Genomic DNA, 24,635 nt, shown 5'->3' on the forward strand with positions numbered 1-24,635 from the left:
CAACTTCAAATTTGTTCATTAAAGAAATATTTACAATATATAAACATTTGAACAAATTTTCTATGAGTGAGAGTAATATGCTGAAAACCATGTCGAAGAGGATGTTGTTGAAATATGACAAGTATTGAGAAGATTTTAAAAAATTGAACAAAATGTTGTTTATTGCATCTATGCTTGATCCGCGCTTCAGGTTGGAAGTTTTGAAATTTTATTTTACAAATATTCTTGGCCATGAGCGAGCGTCTGAACTTATTAACTGGTTAAGGGGGATGATTGAGCGGATGTATAAGCAATATTCAAAATCCAATGTAAATTCAAGTAGGGGCTAATCAAGTGTTGGTGAGACCTAAAACAACACTTCTTATAATGATGAAGATGATATATTCAATATGTATCAGCAATATCAAGTATCAAAATATGTGGTAGAGTCAAAATCAGAATTGGATAAATATTTCATGGAAAGTGTTGAAGGATCGACACCCAACTTTGATATTCTAATATGGTAGAATGTGAACTTAATCAGATATTCGATTTTTGCCAATATACCTCGAGAAATGTTAGCTATTTCGATATCTACTATTGCTTCTGAGTAGGCATTTAGCGTTAAAGGTCGGGTCTTAAATTTATTTCGTAGCTCATTGGCTCCAACAATAGTTGAAACTCTTATTTGCACACAAAACTGGTTGATGGCTCATTCCATTAATTAGGACTCACAAGATGTAATGGAAGATGATGAAAGCTACAAGTTAGAAACTAGTAAGATTCATATTTGAAGAAATTTTCTTATAGTCATTTCAATTAATTATATATTTAACATTTTTTTTCATATAAAGATAACTTTGAAGAATATTTTGAATGAGGTCGATTGAAAATTTTTTGAAGAATAAACAATTCTTTGGGAGTAGGCTTGTGTATTTTAAAAATTAAACAGGACCTATGAATTTTTGGTTTAGTATGATTACTAAAAGTACATTTATACAACATTATTGGTTTTAGGAATGATTGGAAAAAATAAATTGCTACTAATTTACAGTCACTATATCCAATGAATTTCTTTTTTTTTTCTAGAAAATATATCCAAAGTCATTGAAGTCAATCAACAGCTTTAGTCAAATTAATTTACATTTTTGACATAATCCAATTAAGTACAAGACAAAAGAAGTTACGCAAAACCTTTTATCCATTCATTAGTATTAGGAAATGGAAAATTTCTTGAAGTATTGTTTGGTAGGAATGAATTATTTGAAAAAATCAAGTTCCTACTAATTTTCAATCACTATATCCAATTGATTTATTCTCCCTCTAAAAAATGTAGCTAAAGTCATTGAAGTTAATCAACAACTTTACCAAATTAATTTACATTTTTTGCATCATTCTATTAAGTACATGATAAGAGAAGTTGTGCAAAACCTTTTATCCATTCATTAGTATTAAGAAATAAGAAATTTTTTAAATGAGTCTTGTTTAGTAGGAATGCTTTATAATTTGCATTAGTCATCTTATTCTCGGAGAGAGAGACGAATTCTACTAACTTGAAAATAATTTACCTTTAAAATAAGTAGACATGTGATATATTCATAGAAAGTTCTATATTTGGTTTTTTTTCGTAACACATTTGCAAGTTGTGGTACATACATTTACCTACCAAAAAAACAGGGCAACGTGGGGGAGGGTTCGGAAACCTTTTCCGAAATTCGGGTCGGGCGTCGGCCAAGCGGAATGTACTTGCTTCGAGCCGAAATGCTTCGATTTCGGTCCGGGTCGGAGAACAGATATGAAAGGAAATTTTGTAGTGGGTATTGGACTCTAGCACTTGAAAGCCCAATGACCCATGCCATGTTGGAGGCTGGTGAGGCCCATGGTTTACATGCATGTTGACACTGCCATTGCCATGGCCTGCCAAGCTCAACTCTAACTCGGATCAGCGACTTCGTTCCAACAACAAGAAATCGAAAAGCCCACTTGATTTTTCTCATCACTGCACAGAGAGAGAGAGAGAGGGAGGGAGGGACTCAGGGAGATGGAAGCAGTGGCGGAGGGACTTTGGGGTTTGGCAGACTACCACGAGAGTAAAGGGGAGATAGGGAAGGCCGTGAAATGTCTCGAAGCCATTTGTCAGAGCCAGGTGTCGTTCTTCCCCATCGTGGAGGTCAAGACTCGGCTTCGCATCGCCACCCTCCTCCTGAAGCATTCTCACAATGTCACTCACGCCAAATCCCATCTCGAGCGTTCGCAGCTTCTTCTAAAGTCGATTCCGTCTTGCTTCGACCTGAAATTCCGAGCCTATAGCTTACTCGGCCAGTGTTACCATCTCGTTGGTGCTATTCCTCCCCTGAAACACATTCTCAACAAGGCTCTTGACCTCACAACTTCTGCCGGTGATGCCCACGATCAGTTTAGTATAATATACCCCCCCCCCGGGGGGCGGGGCTTCTCCTTTGCGAAATTCTGTTTTTCTTCCTTCTCGTTTCAGATTTTGATTTTCCCTTTTCGCTTTTAAAACTTCTAATTTTGTAAAACAGAGGCCAATTTTCAAATGGGTCTCAACACTTTCTTATCTCGAAAACTATATAACGCTCTGTCTAACTTCGTAGTCCCTCTAAGAAAACATGCTAATTATTTTGCTCACAGTAATGCCATTATTACAGTTAGGGCTTTGCTAGGCGCAGTCGGCAAATACAGTCGGTATGCAGTCAGTTGAACGGAATAAATAAAAAAAAATAGTTGTTCAGAATGAATAAAAAAAATTAATTTTTTTTACATATAGGTCCATATTAATTCATTTTTTTCAGCGACTGGACGTCGATTGCATTTACCGACTGCACAAATCATTTCTCTTACAGTTATGATTGCATAATCATTGTTTTCAGTTAATTGTCTTCTTTTTTTGAAGGATCTCAGTGAAGTTGTGGTCTTGCAACTTCAATGCACAGCTTGCAAATGCCTTGACCATAGAAGGAGACTATCAGAGTTCAATATCTGCCTTAGAGTGTGGTTATGTCTGTGCAACCCAAATTTCCTATCCCGAGTTACAGGTTTTTGTCTTCTGCTACAAGTATTCATATATTCTGTCATTGTTATTCCGCTTCTCTTCCGTTTTGTATGCTTCTATTAGTAATCTCTCATACCTTATACTTTGGCCGTGTACCAGATGTTCTTTGCAACTTCCGTTCTGCACGTGCACCTCATGCAGTGGGAGGATGAGAATTTGGTTGAGCAAGCCGTTAATAGATGCGACCATGTCTGGGAATCAATTGAACCGAACAAAGTAAGTTCCATCTCCTTTATTGTTGTATGCTAGCTCTTCCCAGTTTCCATATGCTATAACACAATGAGAACGATTTGGGTCCCATTTGGTTGTGTTCTCTAATAGTTTTTACAAAACAATTCTCGCTTTCTCTCTGAACAAAGAGAAACGGGAGTATACCTTTTTCAGTGGTTTTGTTTTTCTTAACCAGAGAACGACCTCGTGAACTTCTCTTAAAAGGCATCTCCAAAGCTATTTTCTCTTTGCATTTTTAATGAGAGGTGAAAACAGAATTAAGTACACCCATAATTCTTTTTCACGTCTCTTCAGATTATATAAATATCTTATGTTCAGTGACTTCCTTTCTAATTCTTGTCTGTCTCACCACACTCCACTGTCATCACGCCTATAAAGAGACAGAAGTGCCTTGGTTTACTCTTCTACAATGAGCTGCTGCACCTATTCTACCGATTTCATATCTGCGACTACAAGAATGCTGCACAACATGTAGACAAATTGGATGCTGCTATGAAGGCTGATATGCAGCAAACACGGCATATACAGGAGCTGACAAAGGAACTAAATTCCTTAGGTCAAAGTCTATCCCGATCTGATCTACACTACAGGGATAGGTCTGCATTGTCTGAAAAGCAAATTCGGCTTCAAGAGCGTCTTAGAAGTATGACTAATTTAAGTTCAACGGGCAAGCATTATTTGGAGCCCACATATTTTGGAAATGTGAGAGGGACATCAGAAGATAAGCTTGAGATGGCACCACCACCTATTGATGGTGAGTGGCTACCGAAAAGTGCTGTCTATGCACTAGTTGATCTGATGGTGGTTATTTTGGGACGTCCAAAGGGACTTTTTAAGGAGTGTGGAAAGCGAATACAGTCTGGAATGCAGACTATCCAAGGTTTGGTTTTTTAGATTCAGAAAAAGATCACATTTTTTTCCTTGCCTTTTATGATTTACTTTTTACTCCATATATGGATGTTTATTTTCATAAGTACACCATATATGGATGTTAGACTGAATTCTTCACCCTACAAGAACATTCAACCCTGATTGAGGTTCTTATTGCAATTTGATTTCACTATTAGAGCATCTTTTTTAAGTTACAACTACTCTCTCCTAATAGTAACTGTTACAAGAAACGTCAACTTTTTCATTTACCTATTAAAAAGTTTGAGAAACATCAACTTTTTCATGAGGTTCATGGAATATAGCATTGGGTGGTCAAACTCCTTAAAACAGAATTCCCAGGCTTTATCTTTTGAAAAATTAGTTCTTGGACACTTAGTTGATGAGGTGATAGTTTCTTTGTATTCAGCTACAATTACAAATTCTACGATTAGTTGCAAACAGTGCCTAGAACCCTGAATAATTATGTTTCTTGTAGAGGAGCTGGGGAAGCTTGGAATCACTGAAGGGGTGAGAGGTGAGCTTTAAATTTTCATGATGGCTACAACAGCATGCCTTTAGTGCCTCTTTATATTTGTAATTATTATAAATGGTTTTTATGCAGAAGTGGATTTGCAACACTCTGCCATTTGGATGGCTGGAGTGTATTTAATTCTCCTAATGCAGTTCCTTGAAAATAAAGTAGCAATAGAGCTCACACGGTCTGAATTTGTTGAAGCACAAGAGGTAGGCCTCTTTCCTCCATAATTAATTTGGTTCAATCTTTTGTTCTTTGGAAATTTTTTTAGCTTTTATTATTTTGGAGTGTAATGAAATTCCAATTTGTATTTCATCATTCTCTCTCCTGATGATTGGGCTCTTGATCAAATTAGGGGAGCTACACACCCCTGGCATGAATGGCAGGGGGGAGGGGGTTTGCCCCCCGGAATCCGGCTCTAGACCCTGTGGGCTGGGCCCCCTGTTTGGCTGCCGGGGGGCGGATTGGCCCCCTGGTCTGTCCAGCTCCCACCCACAGCAAAAACGTCCACAGATCCATTACCAAAACCTGAAAAACAACAAAAAAGTCCCAAACCAGCCCAAAAAAAAAATAAATAAATAAATACACATATTCATCCATAAAATCTACAAACTCATCATCCAACAATTACAAACACAAATTTAAAAAAAAAAACTTAAAAAAATCGCAACTACTCCGACAAGACCACTGCATGGTCGTGGGTCTAAGCAAAGAACCATGACCACGAATGGTTGTGGGTCTCTTCGCAAAACCCACAACCATTCGTGGCCTTTGACCCACGGCCAAGCTGTGGCCCGTTGCTCATGGGCTTTTGAGACACCATTTCGGGTGTCTCATAGTCACAACCATAGTTTTAAATTCCGTTTCGTTCCGGTTAGAATAACCCATTCCGGTGTAGTATCTGCCATCTGGTACACTATACATCATCGTTTCGTTTCGCTCCAACTCCAGCCTGCTCCGGTCCTTTTCAGCCATTCTGGGCCCTATTCTGTTTTGAACTGTTTTTATAATTTTCTTGTGCTTAGATGGCATTTTTTGGAAATTTTAAATCTAGATGGTATTTAATTAATTCTACAATTTAAAATGTATTTCTATAATTTAATTTTTTTGTAACTTTAAATATGTCTCCCCATTCTCTCTTTTTTTAAATATCATAATTTTTAATAATTTCTCTATTCTTTCATTTTTTTTCTTTGTTTTTGTGTCTCAATTCAAGTTTGTGATTTTTTCAATGTATATTCATTTTATAAATATTCAATTCTTTCATATATACACACATATACATGATACACACTTACATATATATATATATGTATTTATTCTATTAATTGTTAATTTATATATACATATAAATATTTATATATACTATATAATTAATCCCAAAACAGTACACCAGAATGTACGGGTACTGAAATATTCCATTCCAGTACTTAAACCAGAATGATCACTGGAATGGAATTTAAAACATTGGTCACAATTCACAAGCTTCAACCATCAAGAAGAAAAAGCGGAGTAGAAGAGGAGGGGAAGAAAAGGAGGAGGAGAGGAGACTCAGAGAGAACGATGGATGGAGAGGGAGAAGAGAGGAGACGGAGGTAGAATTTTAGGGCTTCGGTTTCATAACTTTCATTATATAGTACTTGGCTCATATTCAAAACAACGTCATTTTATTAGTGAAAATAGTTTTTTTTTTTTTTAAATGTATATCTATATAACTATGAATAAATGGGGCCTAACGCAGGCAGGCTTGGGCACCATCCTCGCTTGTGTGCTTTGGTGCGGGCTGGGGGACCGCACCCTGGCATCTGATGACTGGGGGTGCCTGGCCGCCCAAGTGGGGAGCGGGGTAGACCCTGGCGGGGCCCCGCCGCCCACCCCTAGTTCAAATGTAGACATGCCTCTAGCTGGCATGCTTTGAGTTTGAGATTTACATTCTTTATAGTAATATATGAAACTCTATAATCACATCATTTGGTTGACTTAATGTACTTTAGTAGCACAATGTTTCTGCCCTGGTACTTAATGCTATCTTCAATAAGCCTAATTATTGCTAGTTATATGTGTCCTTGCTATGTACTTGGGCTATGCCTATTTACTTGTTTCAATAAGATTTTATTTTATTTGGTGGTTCTGCCACAGAACCGGCTAGCATTTGGTGGTTCCTGCTAGCATTGCATGTAGAATGGAAAAACTTCAACGTGATTTTTTATGGAGTGGAATAGGAGAGGAGTTTAAGTTTCATTTAGTGGGCTGGGATAAGGTGTGCAATCCCTTGAGAGATGGTGGACTGGGGGTTAGGAATGTGAGGATTCTTAATAGGTCTTTACTAGGTAAATGGCTTTGGCGATATAACAATGAGAGGGGAGCTTTATGGAAAGGGGTGATAGATTTGAAATATGGTTGTGAAACAGGGGGTTGGTGTTCAAAAGAGGGAAGGGGGTCCTATGGAGTGGGGTTGTAGAAGTTCATACGGAAAGGATGAGATTCTTTTGCTAGTAATACTCGTTTGAGCTTGGGGGATGGAAGAAAGATATGCTTTTGGCAGGATTGTTGGGTGGGTTACAAAGTGTTGCTGGAGGCTTATCCCGCTATTTACAGTATTGCAAGGGATCCAGATGCCATGGTGGCTGATTTGAGGGTAACTATACAAGGTTCACAAGAGTGGAATATCAGCCTAAATCGGGAGGTACATGACTGGGAAGTGAACATGCTGGTGGATTTTTTTAACTTGCTGTATAACATTCCTGTTGTTGCCACAACTGAAGATGTGATGATTTGGAGACCTTCTAGGAAAGGAAAATTCACGGTACGCTCATTTTATAATTCTATTACTGGGCAACAAGGACATTTTTTTCCTTGGAAGAACATTTGGAGGACTAAAGCACCAACAAAGGCCGCTTTTTTGTGTGGACAGCAGCCTTAGGCAAGATATTGACTAATGATAATCTGAGGAGAAGGGGCCTTGTTATCACGGACTGATGTTGTTTGTATTAGAAGAGTGGGGAAACGGTGGATCATCTACTTTTACACTATGAGTTTGCTAGAGACATATGGAACTACTTTTTCAGCAAGATGGAAATAGCATGGGTGATGCCAGGCCGGGTGATTGATCTACTGGCATGCTGGAGAGGTATCACTGGGACACCACAGATTCAGCTGTTTGGAAAATGGCCCCTATTTGTATTCTTTGGTGTATTTGGAGTGAACGTAATGAGAGACTTTTTGAGGATCATGAACGTTCCTTAGAAGAGTTTAGGAGTTTCTTTTGGAAGACTTTGTTTATGTGGGCTATTGGGTTGGATTTAAATGGGCTTAGTTTTCAATTATTTTCTTGTAACGGTTACCAGTACTTAAAAAGGTGTATGCTTTTATATACCTCTAGTGTACTTGGGCTATGTCTATCCTTTTATCAATGAAATATCATATTACTTATAAAAAAAAATAAGATTTTATTTTACTTATAAAAAAAAATTACGGCTAGTTTTGTTTAACACTATAACCATGGTTTATGCCACACGCTTTGGGGAAATCCCCATTGAATTGCTCAATGCAATTCCCATTACCATGTCATGTCCTTAAAGAATATTTTATTGCTTACCCTTTTTAAACCTTCGAAATATTTTTAAGGCCATTCGAAGAGGAGTGCTCATTATTGATCCGTGGCACAAATTTGAATTGATTTCTTTTGTCTCATACTGTAGTCTGTCTCACCAACTTTGTGGAGTCCCCAAACACCTCTTAGATTGATAATCGCTGGTGGGAAATTGTTTGGATTGACCATGTATATTTAACTGTTATCTAGATTACTGTTTTCTAGATTGTTGTACTTGGGCTACACCTTATTACTTGATTTAATAAAAAATAAAAAACTGTTTTTTTTTTTTTTAGAAAAGTAAGAAGGTATATTAAAAAAGAATAGGCAAAATGCCACGTTCAGTACAAAGAATATCCTACACTACGTAGGGTCAAAAGAAATAAGAAACTCATGTAAATTTTGGCCATTAAAACTAACAGCAATAGTCCAAGTACAGAGAGTTCTAAAAAAGAAGAGTTTCAGCTCCTCCATTGATCTCTCTTTATCCTCGAATGTCTGTTCATTGTGCTCTTGCCACTCACACCACATAATGCATATCGGGATCATCTTCCAAATTGCCTTAATCTGGTTGTTGCCTCTCAGACCTGTCCAGCTAGCAAGAACCGCCACAACTGTTTCCGGCATATCCCAACCCAAGTCTAGTCTACAAAAAACCTCGTTCCATAACCCTCAAGCTACCTCACAATGTAATAAAAGATGGTCAACAGATTCTCCCCCCTTCCTGCATATACAACACCAATCTACGATGATCACCCTTCGTTTTCTCAAATTATCCGTTGTGAGGATCTTACCCAGTGAAGCAGACCACACAAAGAAAGCCGCTTTAAGAGGCGCCTTGTGTTTCCAAAGCTTTTTCCAAGGAAACTGAGAGGGTTGCCCTTGTGTTAGGGCCTTGTAAAAAGCACGGACCGAAAACAATCCTTTTCCCGATGGTATCCACCACAACAAATCCAGAAGCTGGTTACTTGGTTTGGTTGAATACAAGAGGCTGAAAAAGGCTTCAAAAGTGTCTATTTCCCAATCTTGAGCAGCCCTGCTAAAACTGATATTCCACTGGATTTGCTCCCCCATTACCACCATGACTTCCGCCACTGATTTCTCTTTGTCGCTTGCAACCAAGAATAATGTCGGGAATAAATCCTTAAGCGCACAATTACCACACCAGATGTCATACCAGAATTTGATCTTGTTTCCTTCTTCTAAACGAAGCCTCGTATAGTGAGAGAAGACCTCCCATCCCTGTCTAATATGTTTCCACAATCCCACACCATGTGCCCCTCGCACTTCCTTAGAACACCAGCCACCCCATAATTCCCCATACTTATTTTCAATCACCAACTTTCAGAGAGCTTTTGGTTCTCTATGGTATCTCCATAATCACTTTCCAAGTAGCGCCTGATTAAAGATTCTCAGCTTTCTAATGCCCAACTCCCCATTCGAGATGGGCTCACAAATCTGTTCCCACCTGACTAGATGAAACTTGAATTCCTCTCCTATTCCACCCCACAAGAAGTCCCGTTGTAGTTTCTCAATGCGGAGTGCAACTCTTGCTGGAATAGGGAACAGGGATAGAAAATATGTTGGAAGGTTAGATAGAGTACTCTTTATAAGCGTAATCCGACCCCCTTTTGATAGGTACATTCTCTTCCAACCTGCTAAACGTCGCTATACTCTCTCAATCACTATATCCCATAGCGCGACTGCTCTCGAGGGGGCCCCCAACGGAAGGCCTAGATCTACACTTCCTACACCCCAGAGTATTCGCCAAGTGTCTTAGACGCTGAACACCACCAATAGGCACCGTCTCTGATTTGTCCAGATTCACTTTCAAGCCTAAAGCTACCTCAAAGCAAAGTAGGAGTGCCTTTAGTACTCTAACTTGGAGTTGATTCGCCTCACAGAAAATTAGGGTGTCATCTGCAAACAACAAATGAGAAATGTTAATACTACCCCCTCCTGGAGTTCCAATCAAGTAACCAATCATATGCCCATTTGCAACCAGGGCTGAGATCAAATAAAAAACTGTTATCTTTAGTTGTTTGTTATACTAGTAAATTTAGAAATTTGGGTTGCTACCAATCTTTAATCTAGCGTGAACTGTGTTTTCAGTTCTGAAACACAACCACTATGACATGTCCTTTCTGCTTGCAGGCTTTGGTGCAAATGAAAAATTGGTACATACGCTTTCCAACTATCTTACAAGCTTGTGAAAGCATCATTCAGATGCTGAGGGGGCAATATTCTCATTATGTAGGCTGCTATAGTGAAGCAGCTTTTCATTATTTTGAAGCAGCAAAGGTAAACTTTAAATGAAGTTTTACGGTTTTATTAAAGCTTATGCTTATTGTAAGTAGAAATCCAAACTAAATATTTTGTGTTGTTTATTCAGCTCACAGAGAGTAAATCGATGCAAGCTATGTGCCAAATATATGCAGCTGTCTCTTGCATCTGCATTGGCGATGCTGAATCATCTTCCCAGGTAAAATATTTCCTGTACTTGCAGTGATGTTAGTTTGATTGGTAACTGGAAGTTTAATTGTTGCATAAATATTTGTGGTGGATCACCTTTAAGCACTGAACGGTATGACTCGTATGAGCAGGCACTTGATTTGATAGGACCGGTTTATAGAATGATGGATTCTTTTGTTGGAGTTAGAGAGAAAACTGGTGTGCTTTTTGCCTATGGCCTTTTACTGATGAAACAGCAGGATCTACAGGAAGCAAGGTAGATGTTTTTACCATTAATTAACATCTTCCAGTATAGAGTGGTTACTAAATGCTTTAAATTTAGAACACCTTTTGCCTTTCATACAGAAATAATTCAATGTATTTTGTTTTCCATGGTATTTGAAATGAGTCAAATTCATTTCCTTACGATCTTATCATGTGCTTCTTACCTGATATCTATTTAATGTATGCACAAATTTGACATGGTCCCAAATTTTAATCTCACATTTGTAGCTCTTTACATCAATCAATTCAGTAATTAACTCTGCCAACCACAATCTCTCTCTCTCTCTCTCTACAATAAGATCAACAACTGTGATGCAGAAATCGACTGGCCAAAGGACTGCAGATGACACATAATCATTTGGGGAATCTTCAACTTGTATCTCAGTATTTGACAATCCTAGGGAGTTTGGCGCTTGTCCTGCATGACACTATACAGTCTAGAGAGATATTGAGATCATCCCTTACATTGGCAAAGAAACTTTATGATATCCCAACTCAGATTTGGGTGCTTTCTGTTTTGACAGGTATATCCCATTCCTGACAATCTCTCACATTATTTAAAACCTGAAAGCTAGTTATTTTCAAAGTGTTACAAGATTCGGCCATCTTGGAATATGCAGAGGTTGGGACTGGTCATTGATGGCCATATGGCTGGTATCTCCATTATATGATGTTTTTCTATGTGTTCCACCTGTAGCAAACTACCTGGTAGATCACCACAATTCTGCATGCTTGTGAATATTTTAAAAAGGCAATTTTATTCTTTCCTTGACTTATCAAAAAAATATTTTAAAATTTGCTGTCCCATTTCCTCTCCATCCTCCTTAGTGATATGCCACTGTGATTGGAACAGTTATATGGTGGAATGGGCCAAAAATGTGTATACTAATCAGAGTTATATCATCACTCTAACTCATCACTCTGCATCTGAAAGGATTTTGCATATTTTTAGCCTGTTACCCTATTCCATTGATCATAAATCTTTGGATTGGAACTTTTACTTCATTTGATTATCCATTCTCATGTTTCTGTATACTATTCTTGCAGCCTTATATCAGGAGTTAGATGAGAGGGGAAATGAAATGGAAAATGTTGAATATCACAGGAAAAAGGTAGATGAGCTACAAAAGAGACTTGCTGATGCACATTCATCCATTCATCATATTGAACTAGTAAGGGAAATTGTCTACTTTTGTGCTTTTGATCTTCTAAGTATTGCTTTCATGTGTAATCAATGCAGGCATGCACTTCTTATATTTCTTATATGTTTAATGAGCAGATTGACAAAGACAGACTTGGAGTTCAGCAATTTCATGAACTTGACATCAAGCGTGCGAGCGCTGGCCCTTCCATGAGTGTCAATCTTGACATTCCAGAGTCTGTTGGTCTCTCTGCGCCTACTCCTGCTCCATCATCATCGCGGCTGGTGGATTTAGACACTGGGAGACGTGGCAAGAGGAAAATCTAGCTGACTCGCAAAGGTGATTTTTTCCCGAATATGTCTTAATTTATTTATCAGTTTCCAAAGCAAAAGAATAACTGGTGGATTAGATTAAAGGATATTGACCTTCTCACTTTCTAGATTGTAGAGTAGATGGGCCAAACACGTGCCAGCGGCAACTGTCTATGCCATCTGGAGTTAACGGGATTTCAAGAACCTTTCAGGAAAGGATCGGAAGTGTCTGTATATAAATCTGTCTATACTACTCCAGTATCATTTTGTATGTTTGGGAAAAAATTATACCATGTACATTCTCAAACTAACTTGAGAAAATAGGTTGCTTTATAGATTGTAGTGTATCTCAAGGGAGATCTTTAGGCCTATTTAAAGCTCTAGTGTTGCCTTTAAACTCTGGTTGATGAGGCGATTTTTCATGACTTCCCTTCCAATTGGGGGTCTTAGGCATGGACGTGTTCATACATAATTTGTACATGTTCATTTATCCTATTCCCGCATAATATGTTTCATGAGTTGAATCTATTCATCATCACATAGTTGGGGCTTTGATTGCATGGTCAAAATGTGTCATGAGGGTGAAACTACTAGTTGATTCATCTTGGATTGAAATATATTCTTTACTTTATACTACATCAGTTCAAGAAGAACATGGTACTTGCTTGGTTAATTTGCAAGGGCTCTGGCTTGTTTCCTGTCCTCCATTAAAATCTTCTCGACCTTTTGTCCCACCTGCCGTGCATTATAGATGCGTTAGGCTGAGAGGACGATCAGAGCAAAGCCGGACACAGAATATATGCCAACATTCTCTGCGTAGGTTTTTGTGTTGCCATACTTCCTTGTCTCAGTTAGTCCCGCAATCTCTCTGAGTGGCTTCCACATAAACTTTCTCCTGTGCATAGATTGGGCTTTAAGTGCAGTAGGGAAGGAGGAAACAAAAACAGAACAGACAGAAATGGCACTTTTCTGTACATGCGAAAACACAGACTTTTGGATAATTTTAGCAGTTACCGCATTCAGCAATGACCCTGACTTTGGGCTGCGGCGAGGGAAGCAGAGCGAGAAACTGCAATTCCGACTTGGAAAGAACCTGTGCAGCAGGCAAAGGTATAGAAAAAGAGTTATACTACATAGCAGCCTACACCTCTAACTTGTCAGATTTTATAGAAATAGAAAATGCTAGAGAAGTCCCTCCAACTTACTGTTCAATCTTACTGCTCATGCATTTTAATTTATTTATTTTTACTCAACAGTTAAGAAAGTGATTATTAGTGAAATTGTGTATATTTTTAAATTTTTATCTTAATGATTAAGGATGAAAAGAAATATTCACAAAAAAATGATAAAAAAAAAATCATCTTTATATTTGTCCTAGCGGTACGCCTGGCAGTAAGTGTTGGGTAGCCTGCTAGCACCATCCTTTATTTCTAATATCTATCAGACTGTGTTTCGAATTTAGCAATCCATTTTTTTTTCCATTTTGAATCTCTCTCTCTCTCTCTCTCTCTCTCTCTCTCCCCCCCCCCCGGGGCGCTGGTATGCCCCACCAAAGCCTCCTTTTCTTGTTTAGATTTTTTCTTGTTCGTAAGAGCATTCACATCCCGTTCTGCATCTCTCCCCCATCCTTATAATTTGGGGAAAAATTACCGGTTTGGCTCAAAAACACTCTCCATCCCGTTCCCCAAAATGGGGATGAAAATTAGGGGTGCTACAGGAGGTCCCCATATTTGAGGACCCACTGTACATCCGCATCGCTCTCTCGCCCCAACGGTTGCCCCTTCCAGCCCGCGTCTTCTTCTCCCCCCCTCCCCCCTCCCTCGCAACGCAGCACGGCCGGATCCCAGTTCGACCACCAACTCCGCCGTCCCCGACCTATTCTCCTTCTTCTCCAGCACTGCCTTCTCCGGCTACTCCAACTCCAGTCGTGGGTTCTACAAGGTCTACTCGGATCTTTTTGGTAAAGTCTATGCCAACGAGATCGATTTCGCCAGAAAATTGGGTTTGGGGCTGGACTCGGTCCGCGAAGCTCCTGTCATGGGGGATCTGGAGAGTCCGTACGCGCAGGTGACTGCGTTCTACAACTATTGGCTAGGGTTTTCCACGGTGATGGATTTTTGCTGGGTGGACCAGTACGATGTGATGGCCGGCCCGAACCGGAAGTCAAGGAGGGTGATGGAGGAGGAGAACAGTAAGCTGAGGAAGAAGGCGAGGAGGGAGTACAACGATACCGTGCGTGGGCTGGCGGAGTAGAGGAATTTCACGAAGAGGATGAGGAGAGGACAAGGAGGGAAGGAAAGGAGTTTTATTGTGTGGTATGTGGGAAGAAGTTCAAGAGTGAGAAGCAATGGAAGAACCACGAGCAGTCCAAGAAACATAAGGAGAAGATTGCTGAGTTTCGGGATTCGCTCGCTGATGATGAAGAAGGATTAGAAGAGGATAAATTGGAAGAAGAATTGGGAAAGGTAGAAGAAGAAAGACTCGAGGCGGAGGAAGACAAAGAAAGAGTTGTAGAGGAGATAGGAGAGCGAATTAAAGATGGTTTGGAGATTGGGACAGAGGAGGAGAATGGAGCTGAATCCCATGAAGTGGAGGAAGTGGATGAGGTTGGAGCAGGTGGGTTTTCTGATGGTGATGATGATGAAATGGGTGTGCTTGAAGCAATGGTGGCTGGGCATGATGGTTCAAACTTGAAAGAATCCTCTGCTCATTCTTTTGCTGAAAATGAGAGTAATGCTAATCGGGAAGGGGATGATCAATCGGCTAGAACTAAAAAGACTTCATACCAACCATTAAAAAAACGGATAAAGAATACTAAATAATAAAACATGGCCATCACGTTAGAAAATACACTAATTAAATAAAAAAATTATTATTTTTATAATACGAATTTCGGTTTAAAAAATGTTGTATTTGATAGTCAAAATCGTAAAAAAAATTTATAGAAATTGATATTTGAAAAAAGAGATAATAAGACGAAAGAGTTAGTAGTTAAAATTGTAAATGGAAGAGAGAGAAAAAAGTAATAAAAAAAGAATAGAGAAATATTATTTAATAGAATAGAGATAGGGATGGGGAATGGGATGTGGGAGGTTTTTAGAAGATGAATAAAATTTAGGGATAAATTTGAGGAAATGTGATTTTGAGTTAAATTATAGGGATGGGGATGAGGATCCGGATGAGGATGCTCTAATATATCTTCAGACCTTTGCAAATTATTCACTATTCTCGTTCATCTTTTATTTCCAATCCAAAAACAACTGATTTTTTCTATGGCTCTTTTAAAAGCCTTTTCATTCTGAATAATGGACAAGGAATTCGAGGTGCCACTGGTGGGGTTTCCACCGTTTACATTTCCATAGTCCATAGTAATTCAAATGGATACAAGCAATCAAAGCATAAATCTAGGACTCTGAGTGGAGAGAGAGAGATATGCAGGCTTCACTAAGAGCGAGAATGAGGAAACCACAGGACGCTTTTGCCATTTGGGACAAGCTCACGACCATCTTAAATTAGTCATTTCATCCTCCTCTTTTTCCGATTTTTTCTCTTTCTTTGGATCACTCTCTCTTTGTTGTGCTATCTTATTTGTTTTGTTGCCCTTTCATGTTTTGTTCATGACAAGGATGATGAACCAACTTAAAGAATTTTAATAGCCTTGCACGATTGAGCTTGAAGGTAGAGTCAAGATTTTTCAACAAATTTGAAAATCGTTATGGGTGCTCAGACTGAGTTTACCACGTTACGTGTGCGTTGTAAGATTTTAAAATTAGATTACATTTAGATTTTCTCATAGAAAAAAACTGTAAGAAATGATGGTAGGCTTTGTCGAGTTTTCTTTAATCAATCATATGCATTAATAGATCAAGAGGAGTAGTTTGAGTAATTTTACCTCGGCTTCAATTATCCACACCACAAGTCCTTTGGCATCTGGAGGCAGTGCGTCGAGCCTATAATCAATCTTCAATGGGAAATGCCACCTCACAATGAGTTGTTTCCCCCTAAATGTGCCTGCATTTCAACAAAGCAAGAGTTAAATTAAGTATAAAGCAGATATGCAGAACCAAGATGCTGAGAGTATGGTGCCACATTGTTAACAACTCATAGGGCAATCAGGGTGAATCTTGGTGAGGGTGGTCTCAGGATCTCCAAGGCGTCTAGTAGTGAGGTCAAGGAAATAGTATCGCTGGTATCAGAGTCGTGTAAAGTATCGACCTTGGTGCGGGGTGTAAATGGCAAGGGATTTGTGCTCTTCCACATTCGATAGCCATTGACCTAGATCAAATTTCACAAAATCCCCTACTATAAAGTCCCTTATTCCTATCAATGTTTTAAAATTCGTTCCGTTTCGGCTGGAATGGCCGGAATTTTTCGTGCCGGAACAGTGACCGGAATGGGATAGGTATCTATTCCGTTCCGGTCAAATTCCGGCCGTTCCGGTCAATTTCGGCCGGAATTCCGGTATTCCGGCCGGAATAGTAATTCCGGTCTAGGAAAAAAAAAAAAACTCTCTTGTAAATAAGTTGAAAAATAATGAATAAAATTGTACTTTTAGAATTCAAATACCTTTTTCCGTACACTAGAAGTATTGTTACTTTTAATAATCTGTCTATTCTTTAATTTTTTTCCCTTTATTTTTGTGTCTTAATTCAAGTTTGTGATTTTTTTCAATATATATTCATTTTATAAATCTTTAATTCTTCTATATATATACACATATACATATCACACACTTACATATATATGTATTTATTTTATTAATTGTTAGTTTATATATACATATAAATATTTATATATAATATATAATTAATTCCGAAACGGTACACCGAAACGTACCGGTACCGAAATATTCCGTTCCAGTGCCTCAACCGGAATGGTCTCCGGAACGGATTTCAAAACTTTGATTCCTATCCCAATGCACCTCACCATCCCAACCCTTTTGTCTGCCTTACAATGTCTCCCTCTCATCCCCATCATCATCGTCATGCTTCTTTTTCCCACCATCGTTATGTCAAAAATGCAATTGTTTCCTATTTCGAGCTGCTTCTGATGCAGCTTGAGTGAGGCTGGTGTACCATAATTCAAGCAGGCTTCGACTGTCATTTTTCATGCTTTTGAGCTCGAGTTTCAAATCCACAAAAGAATATTGAAAATAGGACACCTAAGGCCATAACTTGAAATGAAATGGAAACCAGATAAAGGCAGCCGTTTGCATGACTATGCATTCCGAGTTGTGTGGTAGATATATGTGTTGCCCAGATGACTAACACAAGAGAGGGGGTGAATTGAGTTGTATTTAAAAAAAATAACAATTATAAATCAAATATACAATATAAAATATAAAAAAATACGAAACAGTAATAAATATAAACAGTAAGGGTAAGAGAGAAGCAAACTCAGTATGTTAACGAGGTTCAGCCCTACTGCTTACGTCCTCGCCTCAAACTACCCCTTGAGGATCTCCAAATTCACTATTCAACCTCCTTCAGGTGAAGATAGAAATCTATTGCACCTTTAAACAACACCACTACAAAGGATCCGTGTAGAACACCCTCTACACTTGCAATCACCTTACACGTGGTGATTTAACCATTCCCTGTGTAGAACACTTTCTACATGCACAAGGGTTATACACACCCTTTTACTGATACAAGAGATGATAGTGAGTAGGTTATCAAAAAACACTCCTCAATGAGTGAAATAAGAACAATACAGCGCAAACTATATCTCTCAAAATGAACAAGGATTAAGGCTCAATGCTTAGAGAAGAGAGAATGAAAGCTTTGAATGAATGTTGTATGCTCTTGGTGCTGTGAATGTGAAGCTCTCAAATGATCTATTTATAGGTATATGAGACTTCATATTCAAATTTAAAAAGATTTACATGTCAAAGACAACATTATTCACTTTTTCAAAAAAATCAAACCTAATCTTTTACTTTTGGCATATGACAAAATGAGTACACTTTCCTTTTCAAAAAATTCAAACCTAATCTTTTATTTTTTGCATATGACAAAAGGAACATACTTTCATTTTCAAAAAATTCAAACCTAATCTTTTACTTTTTGTATATGACAAAAGGAGCACACTTTACTTTTCAAAATTTTCAAAGAAAATCATCTACCTTTTGTATAAGTCTAAAAAAGTATCAATCACTTTTGAAAATATTCAAATGAAACATGCACATGTGAAAGATGACAATCAATCATTTTTAATATTTTCAAAGTTCAACCCTTTAATCAAGGCATGTACATGTAAAAGATGACAATCAATCATCTTTCAAAATTTTCAAATTTAATTTTCAAAAATATTCATGCACATGTGGAAAATGTATTTTAATGCTTTATGATAAAATATTAATTTTGAGCATTAATCCTAATTTCGAATTTTGAAGAGATTTACAACATTACTCTATAACTTTAATGTGAACTTGTTCCCTTCTTGCTCATGCTTGTTTCCTTGATGTGCTTGACTCCATTGTGTAGACAACTTGAGCTTGAGACTTCTTTATTCTTTGAATTCATTTGTTATCATTAAAATTCATGTGTAGATATATAATTACACAAAATTTGAAACTTTTGGTTCAACAATATGAGATAAGAAAACGTCCACTCATTCATATAATTTGTGGCATCCAACTTCTGGGTCTGTTGCTGAACCCAACCGACTTCAGTTTTTTACCGTGTGCTATTGTGACAGCTCATTTACATGGAACATAATAATTCAACTGTCTGAATCCCATTTGAACTTAGATTCAACCGAGATCAATTTAGTTCAGTCTAATTTTAAATTGATTCTAATATCTAAATACCCAACTTTTAAATTACTAAACTTATCTCAACTAAAAATCTCTTTACACGTGTGACTTACAACATTTTTTAACCCAACACTTCTTTACACACAAGACTTACAATCTTTTTCAATTTCTTAAAAATATATTTAAATTCATTTTAACAATCAAATACATCTTAACTTATATTAGGTGTGTTCCACAAAACTTATTCTATTATTTCAACTCATTACCATTTATAAAAAATTCAACTAATCTCAACTCAACTCAACATTCAAACTGGATTAAAGTCATGTCAAGGTCATTTTTGGACCGCATGGCTTAAGGCTCGTCTTCAAATAGGAGAATCAAATTTAACTCCCAACCCTTTTATATTAAATTAAAAAAAGATGTTGAAATCATGACCTACATTTAACAAAACAATATTTAGTCCCAGCAGTAATTTTTACCATAGGAGTTCTTGAACAATCCACTAATATTTGGTACTCAAGACAATCATTCTGAAATTTAATCATCTAATATGACTTGATACAGAGTGGAGATATCATACATGAGACGTGATTTTTAAGAATTATTTGGATTATAAAAATAAAAGAAAAAGGATATTCATAAACTTTTATGTGTCATTAAATGATTTAAAGAACTGATTTAGTTTAGTTTGTTCTTAAAAAAAATAGAAATGATATTAGATATTACAACTGTAACAGCCCGCTAGAAATTCAATTGTGAAATTTCTATTAACTTTAGGAACCTCGTGAAAACCCCATAAGTTTTCACGAATCCATTAATCGTATAGGTTTTTGTCTAACTACATAGTTAGTGTTATTATTTACTATGGTATCAGAAGTGTGTTTTTGATTATTGGAGATAGTTAGAAGTGTCAAAATGTATTATGGTTTGTGCCATTAGACTCGGAGGGTTATTTAAAGTCTTATGGCGCAATAACATTTTTTCATATTTTCGGACAAAACGTCTGTTCAAAACTGTAGATATTATTGGATAAAAAGAAATATCTTGAGGTAATTTTCATGACTATTATTGGGTAAAAATATTTTGAGTTGATTTTTATAGATATTATTAGATAAAAATATCTTAAGTTGATTTTTTGTAGATACTATTGGATAGAATATTATGAGATAATCTTTTATAGATATTTTGGGTAGGAGAAAACTACATTCAACTCTCAACTCCAGCCTCATCTCTTCTATATCTCATCCATAAGTATCTCCAGCCACCTCTCCCCACAAAATTATCTTTATTTACACTTTCCATTGAAAGAATATCAAACACTCTCTCTTAGACAGCTTTTAGGAGGTCTTTTGCACACCTATTTCGAAGCTTTTGTAAGTGTTTTATCATAAAATATCCTTCATATAAGTTGTTCCTTTTTTAGTCTAGTTTACATGGATATCTTATTTGCCCCATTTGAAGATCATTTGGTCAGTCAAATATTATGTAAACTATAAAAAGGTCATTCTGGGAGATAAACTGGAGAATATGTTATAGTTTGGAGTTTTTGACCAAGCTAATGGATAGATATTGGTCCAAAATTTTTATGGAGTATTGTTAACATGTATATGTGATTATTGGTTGAGGATTTTTGCATGATTAAAGGTTTTGATGAAAGATTTTCTTAAATTTAGAAACTTAGAAACTGGAAGAAGAAAAACAGTTTCTGTTTTGAGAAAGTTTAACTCTTTGGTGGTCTAAACCTATTCTAATGACTTTAATAATTTTATTGGAAGATCCTAAGTATCTTATATACATGTTATATTATTATTTTGAAGATATTTGATGTTAGTTTCAAAGATATGAAATTTTATGCAAAGAGATATTCAAATAAGCCAAAGTGTGGATATTCTTGGCTAAATTTATGTTTTGGTTAATTTCTAACCATGTGATCTTGAATTAGAAGCTTATATATGTTTTAGGACATCTTTTTAAACCATGTGATGGTTTGGTTTGAAGATCATATATTTATAAGTCATAGATCAAGAGATTTATCAAAACTAGTTGAGGAAAAAGTTTCTGTTTTTGGACTAAGTATAAAACCAAAAACTCCAAATGTTATTTTGTGATTTTGGTGACTTTAGTTTGATGATTTAAAGCATGGTTGATGTTAGGATGATATTATGAATATGTTAGAAGTAAGATTTGATTTTTGAAATTCTTGGAGATGTTTTGATTTAAGGTCAAAACTTGTGATTCAAGTGTTTGAATTTTTTTACAAAAAGTTTGGTGTTAATTATTAGCTTTTTCTAAATGGATGTTTTAAGTATGGTTTTGAACTTAGGATTGGAAGATATTTGTTGCAAAATTTTGGTTTAAGCATGAGTTTTGAAGTTGGAAGGAATTGCAACAAAAATCAAGGGAAATGACCTATGGATATTTCGGCCATAGTGTGTTCTTCATCGTTGTGTTTTGTTTTAAATTTTTCTGAGTTGATATTTAAGTTTAGGACAAAATTTACATGAGGAATGTAAATTTTGGAAACTTTTGGAGTTAGTATGCAAAATCCTTAAGTTATGGGTAAAACGGTCATTTTCCCACATGTAGAGAGTAAAATGAAAATTTTACTCTTTAAGTTAGTATTTTCTATATTTCAAATTATTAGTGATTTAGTTCTAACTTTTAGAATCACTAATTACAGTTCCTCGTGGTCGCACTTGAAGTTTTATAAGAAACGCGGAGATCGAGGTAAGTTAGTTTTTAACTTACTAGCAGTCTACTGTGTATGTGTGCTAAGTAAAGGAACTACAGTGTATGTATGTGTGTTATCATATATGTCATGCCATGCCAAGTTATCACGTAATTGTCTATTATACAGAATTTATTCTATCGTCAATTTTTATCTGTTACATAATATATTATGTCATGTATTACTGTACATTACAAGTACGTCATGCTAAGTATGCCATCTATTATATGTATGTCAAGTCATGTAATATTCACTGTTGCAAGTATGTCATGTTAAATATGTTGTCTATTATATGTTATGCAATGTTACGAAATATTTCTATCTCAAGTTGGTCATGTATTTCAAGTTATATTCAAGTCACGTTATGTTACGTCAGGGCTTTAGTCATTTCCTATTCCAGTCACGTTTCATCTTGATTACTTATGTATGGGGTCACAGCAATTGTGACGCGTACACTACGTGAGACACAACAATTGTGACACGTAGAATACATGGGGCCACAACAACTGTGGAGTATGTATTTACACGTAGAATACATGGGGCCACAACAACTGTGGAGTATGTATTTTTCATGTTAAGTCAAGTTTGTGTAGAATACATGGGGTCACAACAACTGTGGAGTATGTATTTACACGTAGAATACATTGGGCCACAACAACTGTGGAGTATGTATTTACACGTAGAATATATGGGGCCACAACAACTGTGGAGTATGTATTTTTCATGTTAAGTTAAGTTTGTGTAGAATACATGGGGCCACAACAACTGTGGAGTATGTATTTACACGTAGAATACATGGGGCCACAACAACTGTGGAGTATGTATTTTTCATGTTAAGTCAAGTTTGTGTAGAATACATGGGGTCACAACAACTGTGGAGTATGTATTTACACGTAGAATACATTGGGCCACAACAACTGTGGAGTATGTATTTACACGTAGAATATATGGGGCCACAACAACTGTGGAGTATGTATTTTTCATGTTAAGTTAAGTTTGTGTAGAATACATGGGGCCACAACAACTGTGGAGTATGTATTTACACGTAGAATACATGGGGCCACAACAACTGTGGAGTATGTATTTTTCATGTTAAGTCAAGTTTCAGATCAAGTTCATGTCAAGTCAAGTTCAGTTCATGTTTCAATTTAAGTTATGTCAATTATGCTATGTTGTACGCCAAGTTATGCTTTAATTACTTATGAATTTGATTATGCATTTATACTTTTACTGTCATACATGCATCATTAGCTTGTGTGGAAGTTTTTTGTTAACTTACTGAGATTTGTAATCAAATCTCACTTTGGTAGTCCCAACTACCATTCCCTCCGAATGGTAGATCTTGTTACAGGACCTGAAGGAGAATCAGGAGCTGATCAACTAGACACAGTTGACTAAGCGACGGTGCGACGTCAATATTAATATAGTAGTTAACATAAATTACTACTTGTACAATGGAGTTGCATCTTTAGTACTTTTTGGATCATAACCATTTCGAACTAGTGTTGTGATCTACTCAATGGGTTTTTATGTATGAAGTATGTTTTAAGCATTTGGGATCTTTTCAATTTGGTGCATAGTATTGCTAAAGAAAAAAATTATCCGCTGCGAATATTGCATAATGTTAGATGCATGTTAGGAACATTGCATCTTATATGTCATGAACAGGGGCAGGTAACCTTGTGTTGCTTGTCTCGACGCTTCAAATGTCCGTCCGATCCCAAACGAAATTTAGAGGCGTCACAACAACTCTTTATTAGGCAATTCTATTATTGGTCAAGACATTTTATTTAGAGGGTCCATGACCGTTATTATTGTTCTATTAATTTTACTAGAGTAGTGGTAAAGTAATTACTCATTTAAAAAGAAGTTATAAAAGTTGCACAAAATAATTGTGTTTTTATCATTGCTCATTTCCTTAACATTCAACGCTGTTTAATGATATTCTAATGATATTGTGTATCATTTTGTGCAAACGATTGTGTATCATTTTCCTTATATGATCCATTGCCATGTCGTTATTATGTAAAGAAAAGTGTTACAGCTATAAAAGGATCAATAAAATAATATGACTTAATATGATACGTTTAATCTAATTTACAATAAAAATATATTTACAATCTAATGTACCATATCAAACTATATCAACTTAAATTTAGGACTTATTTGGAAAGTGAGATCTCATCTCATCTTAAAACTTTTTATAATTTTATTTCCAAGCATCATTTAAATATAAACACTTTTTAATTTCAAATTTTTTACTTTTTTATCTAATCGTTACCTAATCATAAAATTTTTTCAAACTTCTAAACAAAAAAATATAACTTTTTCAAATTTCAAAATAAAAATAATTAAAATGATAATATCCTAATAATAATTTTCTTTATAATATTTTTATTCAATTTTTTTATTTAATAAAATTTAATAAAATATTTTAACTCAAATTATTTTATTATTATTAATAAATTATTTTATTACTATTCATAAAATTTTCCAAATAGACAATACAAGCTCTTACTCTTATGAAATTTCTATCACGCAAAGTCCTGTACTCCTCTATCCCAAAAACAATTGTCTTAGTTTTATTAATTCAACCTAAGGTGGTAGAACGTTGTAACATCTAGAATTAGGATGCGTTTAAACTTTTAATATTAAGGTAATATTAAATAATTTGAATT

The 24,635-nt window shown here is 36.3% G+C and overlaps 1 protein-coding gene and 2 pseudogenes across 2 annotated transcripts; 2 read left to right on the top strand and 1 right to left on the bottom strand.

Annotated features, from left to right (window-relative positions):
- Positions 1–1,959: 1,959 nt before the first annotated feature.
- LOC122290835 (sister chromatid cohesion protein SCC4) lies at positions 1,960–12,987 on the top strand. Of its 2 annotated transcripts, none has more exons than XM_043098501.1 (13): positions 1,960–2,394; positions 2,894–3,035; positions 3,152–3,268; positions 3,662–4,163; positions 4,650–4,688; positions 4,776–4,897; positions 10,435–10,581; positions 10,673–10,762; positions 10,884–11,008; positions 11,335–11,540; positions 12,064–12,188; positions 12,296–12,497; positions 12,606–12,987. In XM_043098501.1, exons 1-12 carry the CDS (start codon positions 2,021–2,023, stop codon positions 12,482–12,484), a joined length of 2,178 nt encoding a protein of 725 aa, XP_042954435.1. In that variant the 5' UTR covers positions 1,960–2,020; the 3' UTR covers positions 12,485–12,497; positions 12,606–12,987. The 2 variants fall into 2 exon arrangements, with proteins under 2 accessions (XP_042954435.1, XP_042954434.1); XM_043098500.1 differs by having other exon boundaries at positions 1,961–2,394; positions 12,599–12,987.
- Positions 12,988–13,225: 238 nt separating this feature from the next.
- LOC122292232 lies at positions 13,226–17,572 on the bottom strand (annotated as a pseudogene).
- LOC122291616 lies at positions 14,011–15,295 on the top strand (annotated as a pseudogene).
- Positions 17,573–24,635: the final 7,063 nt, after the last annotated feature.

Source organism: Carya illinoinensis, chromosome 13 (assembly GCF_018687715.1).
Source record: "Carya illinoinensis cultivar Pawnee chromosome 13, C.illinoinensisPawnee_v1, whole genome shotgun sequence".
Taxonomy (NCBI): domain Eukaryota; kingdom Viridiplantae; phylum Streptophyta; class Magnoliopsida; order Fagales; family Juglandaceae; genus Carya; species Carya illinoinensis.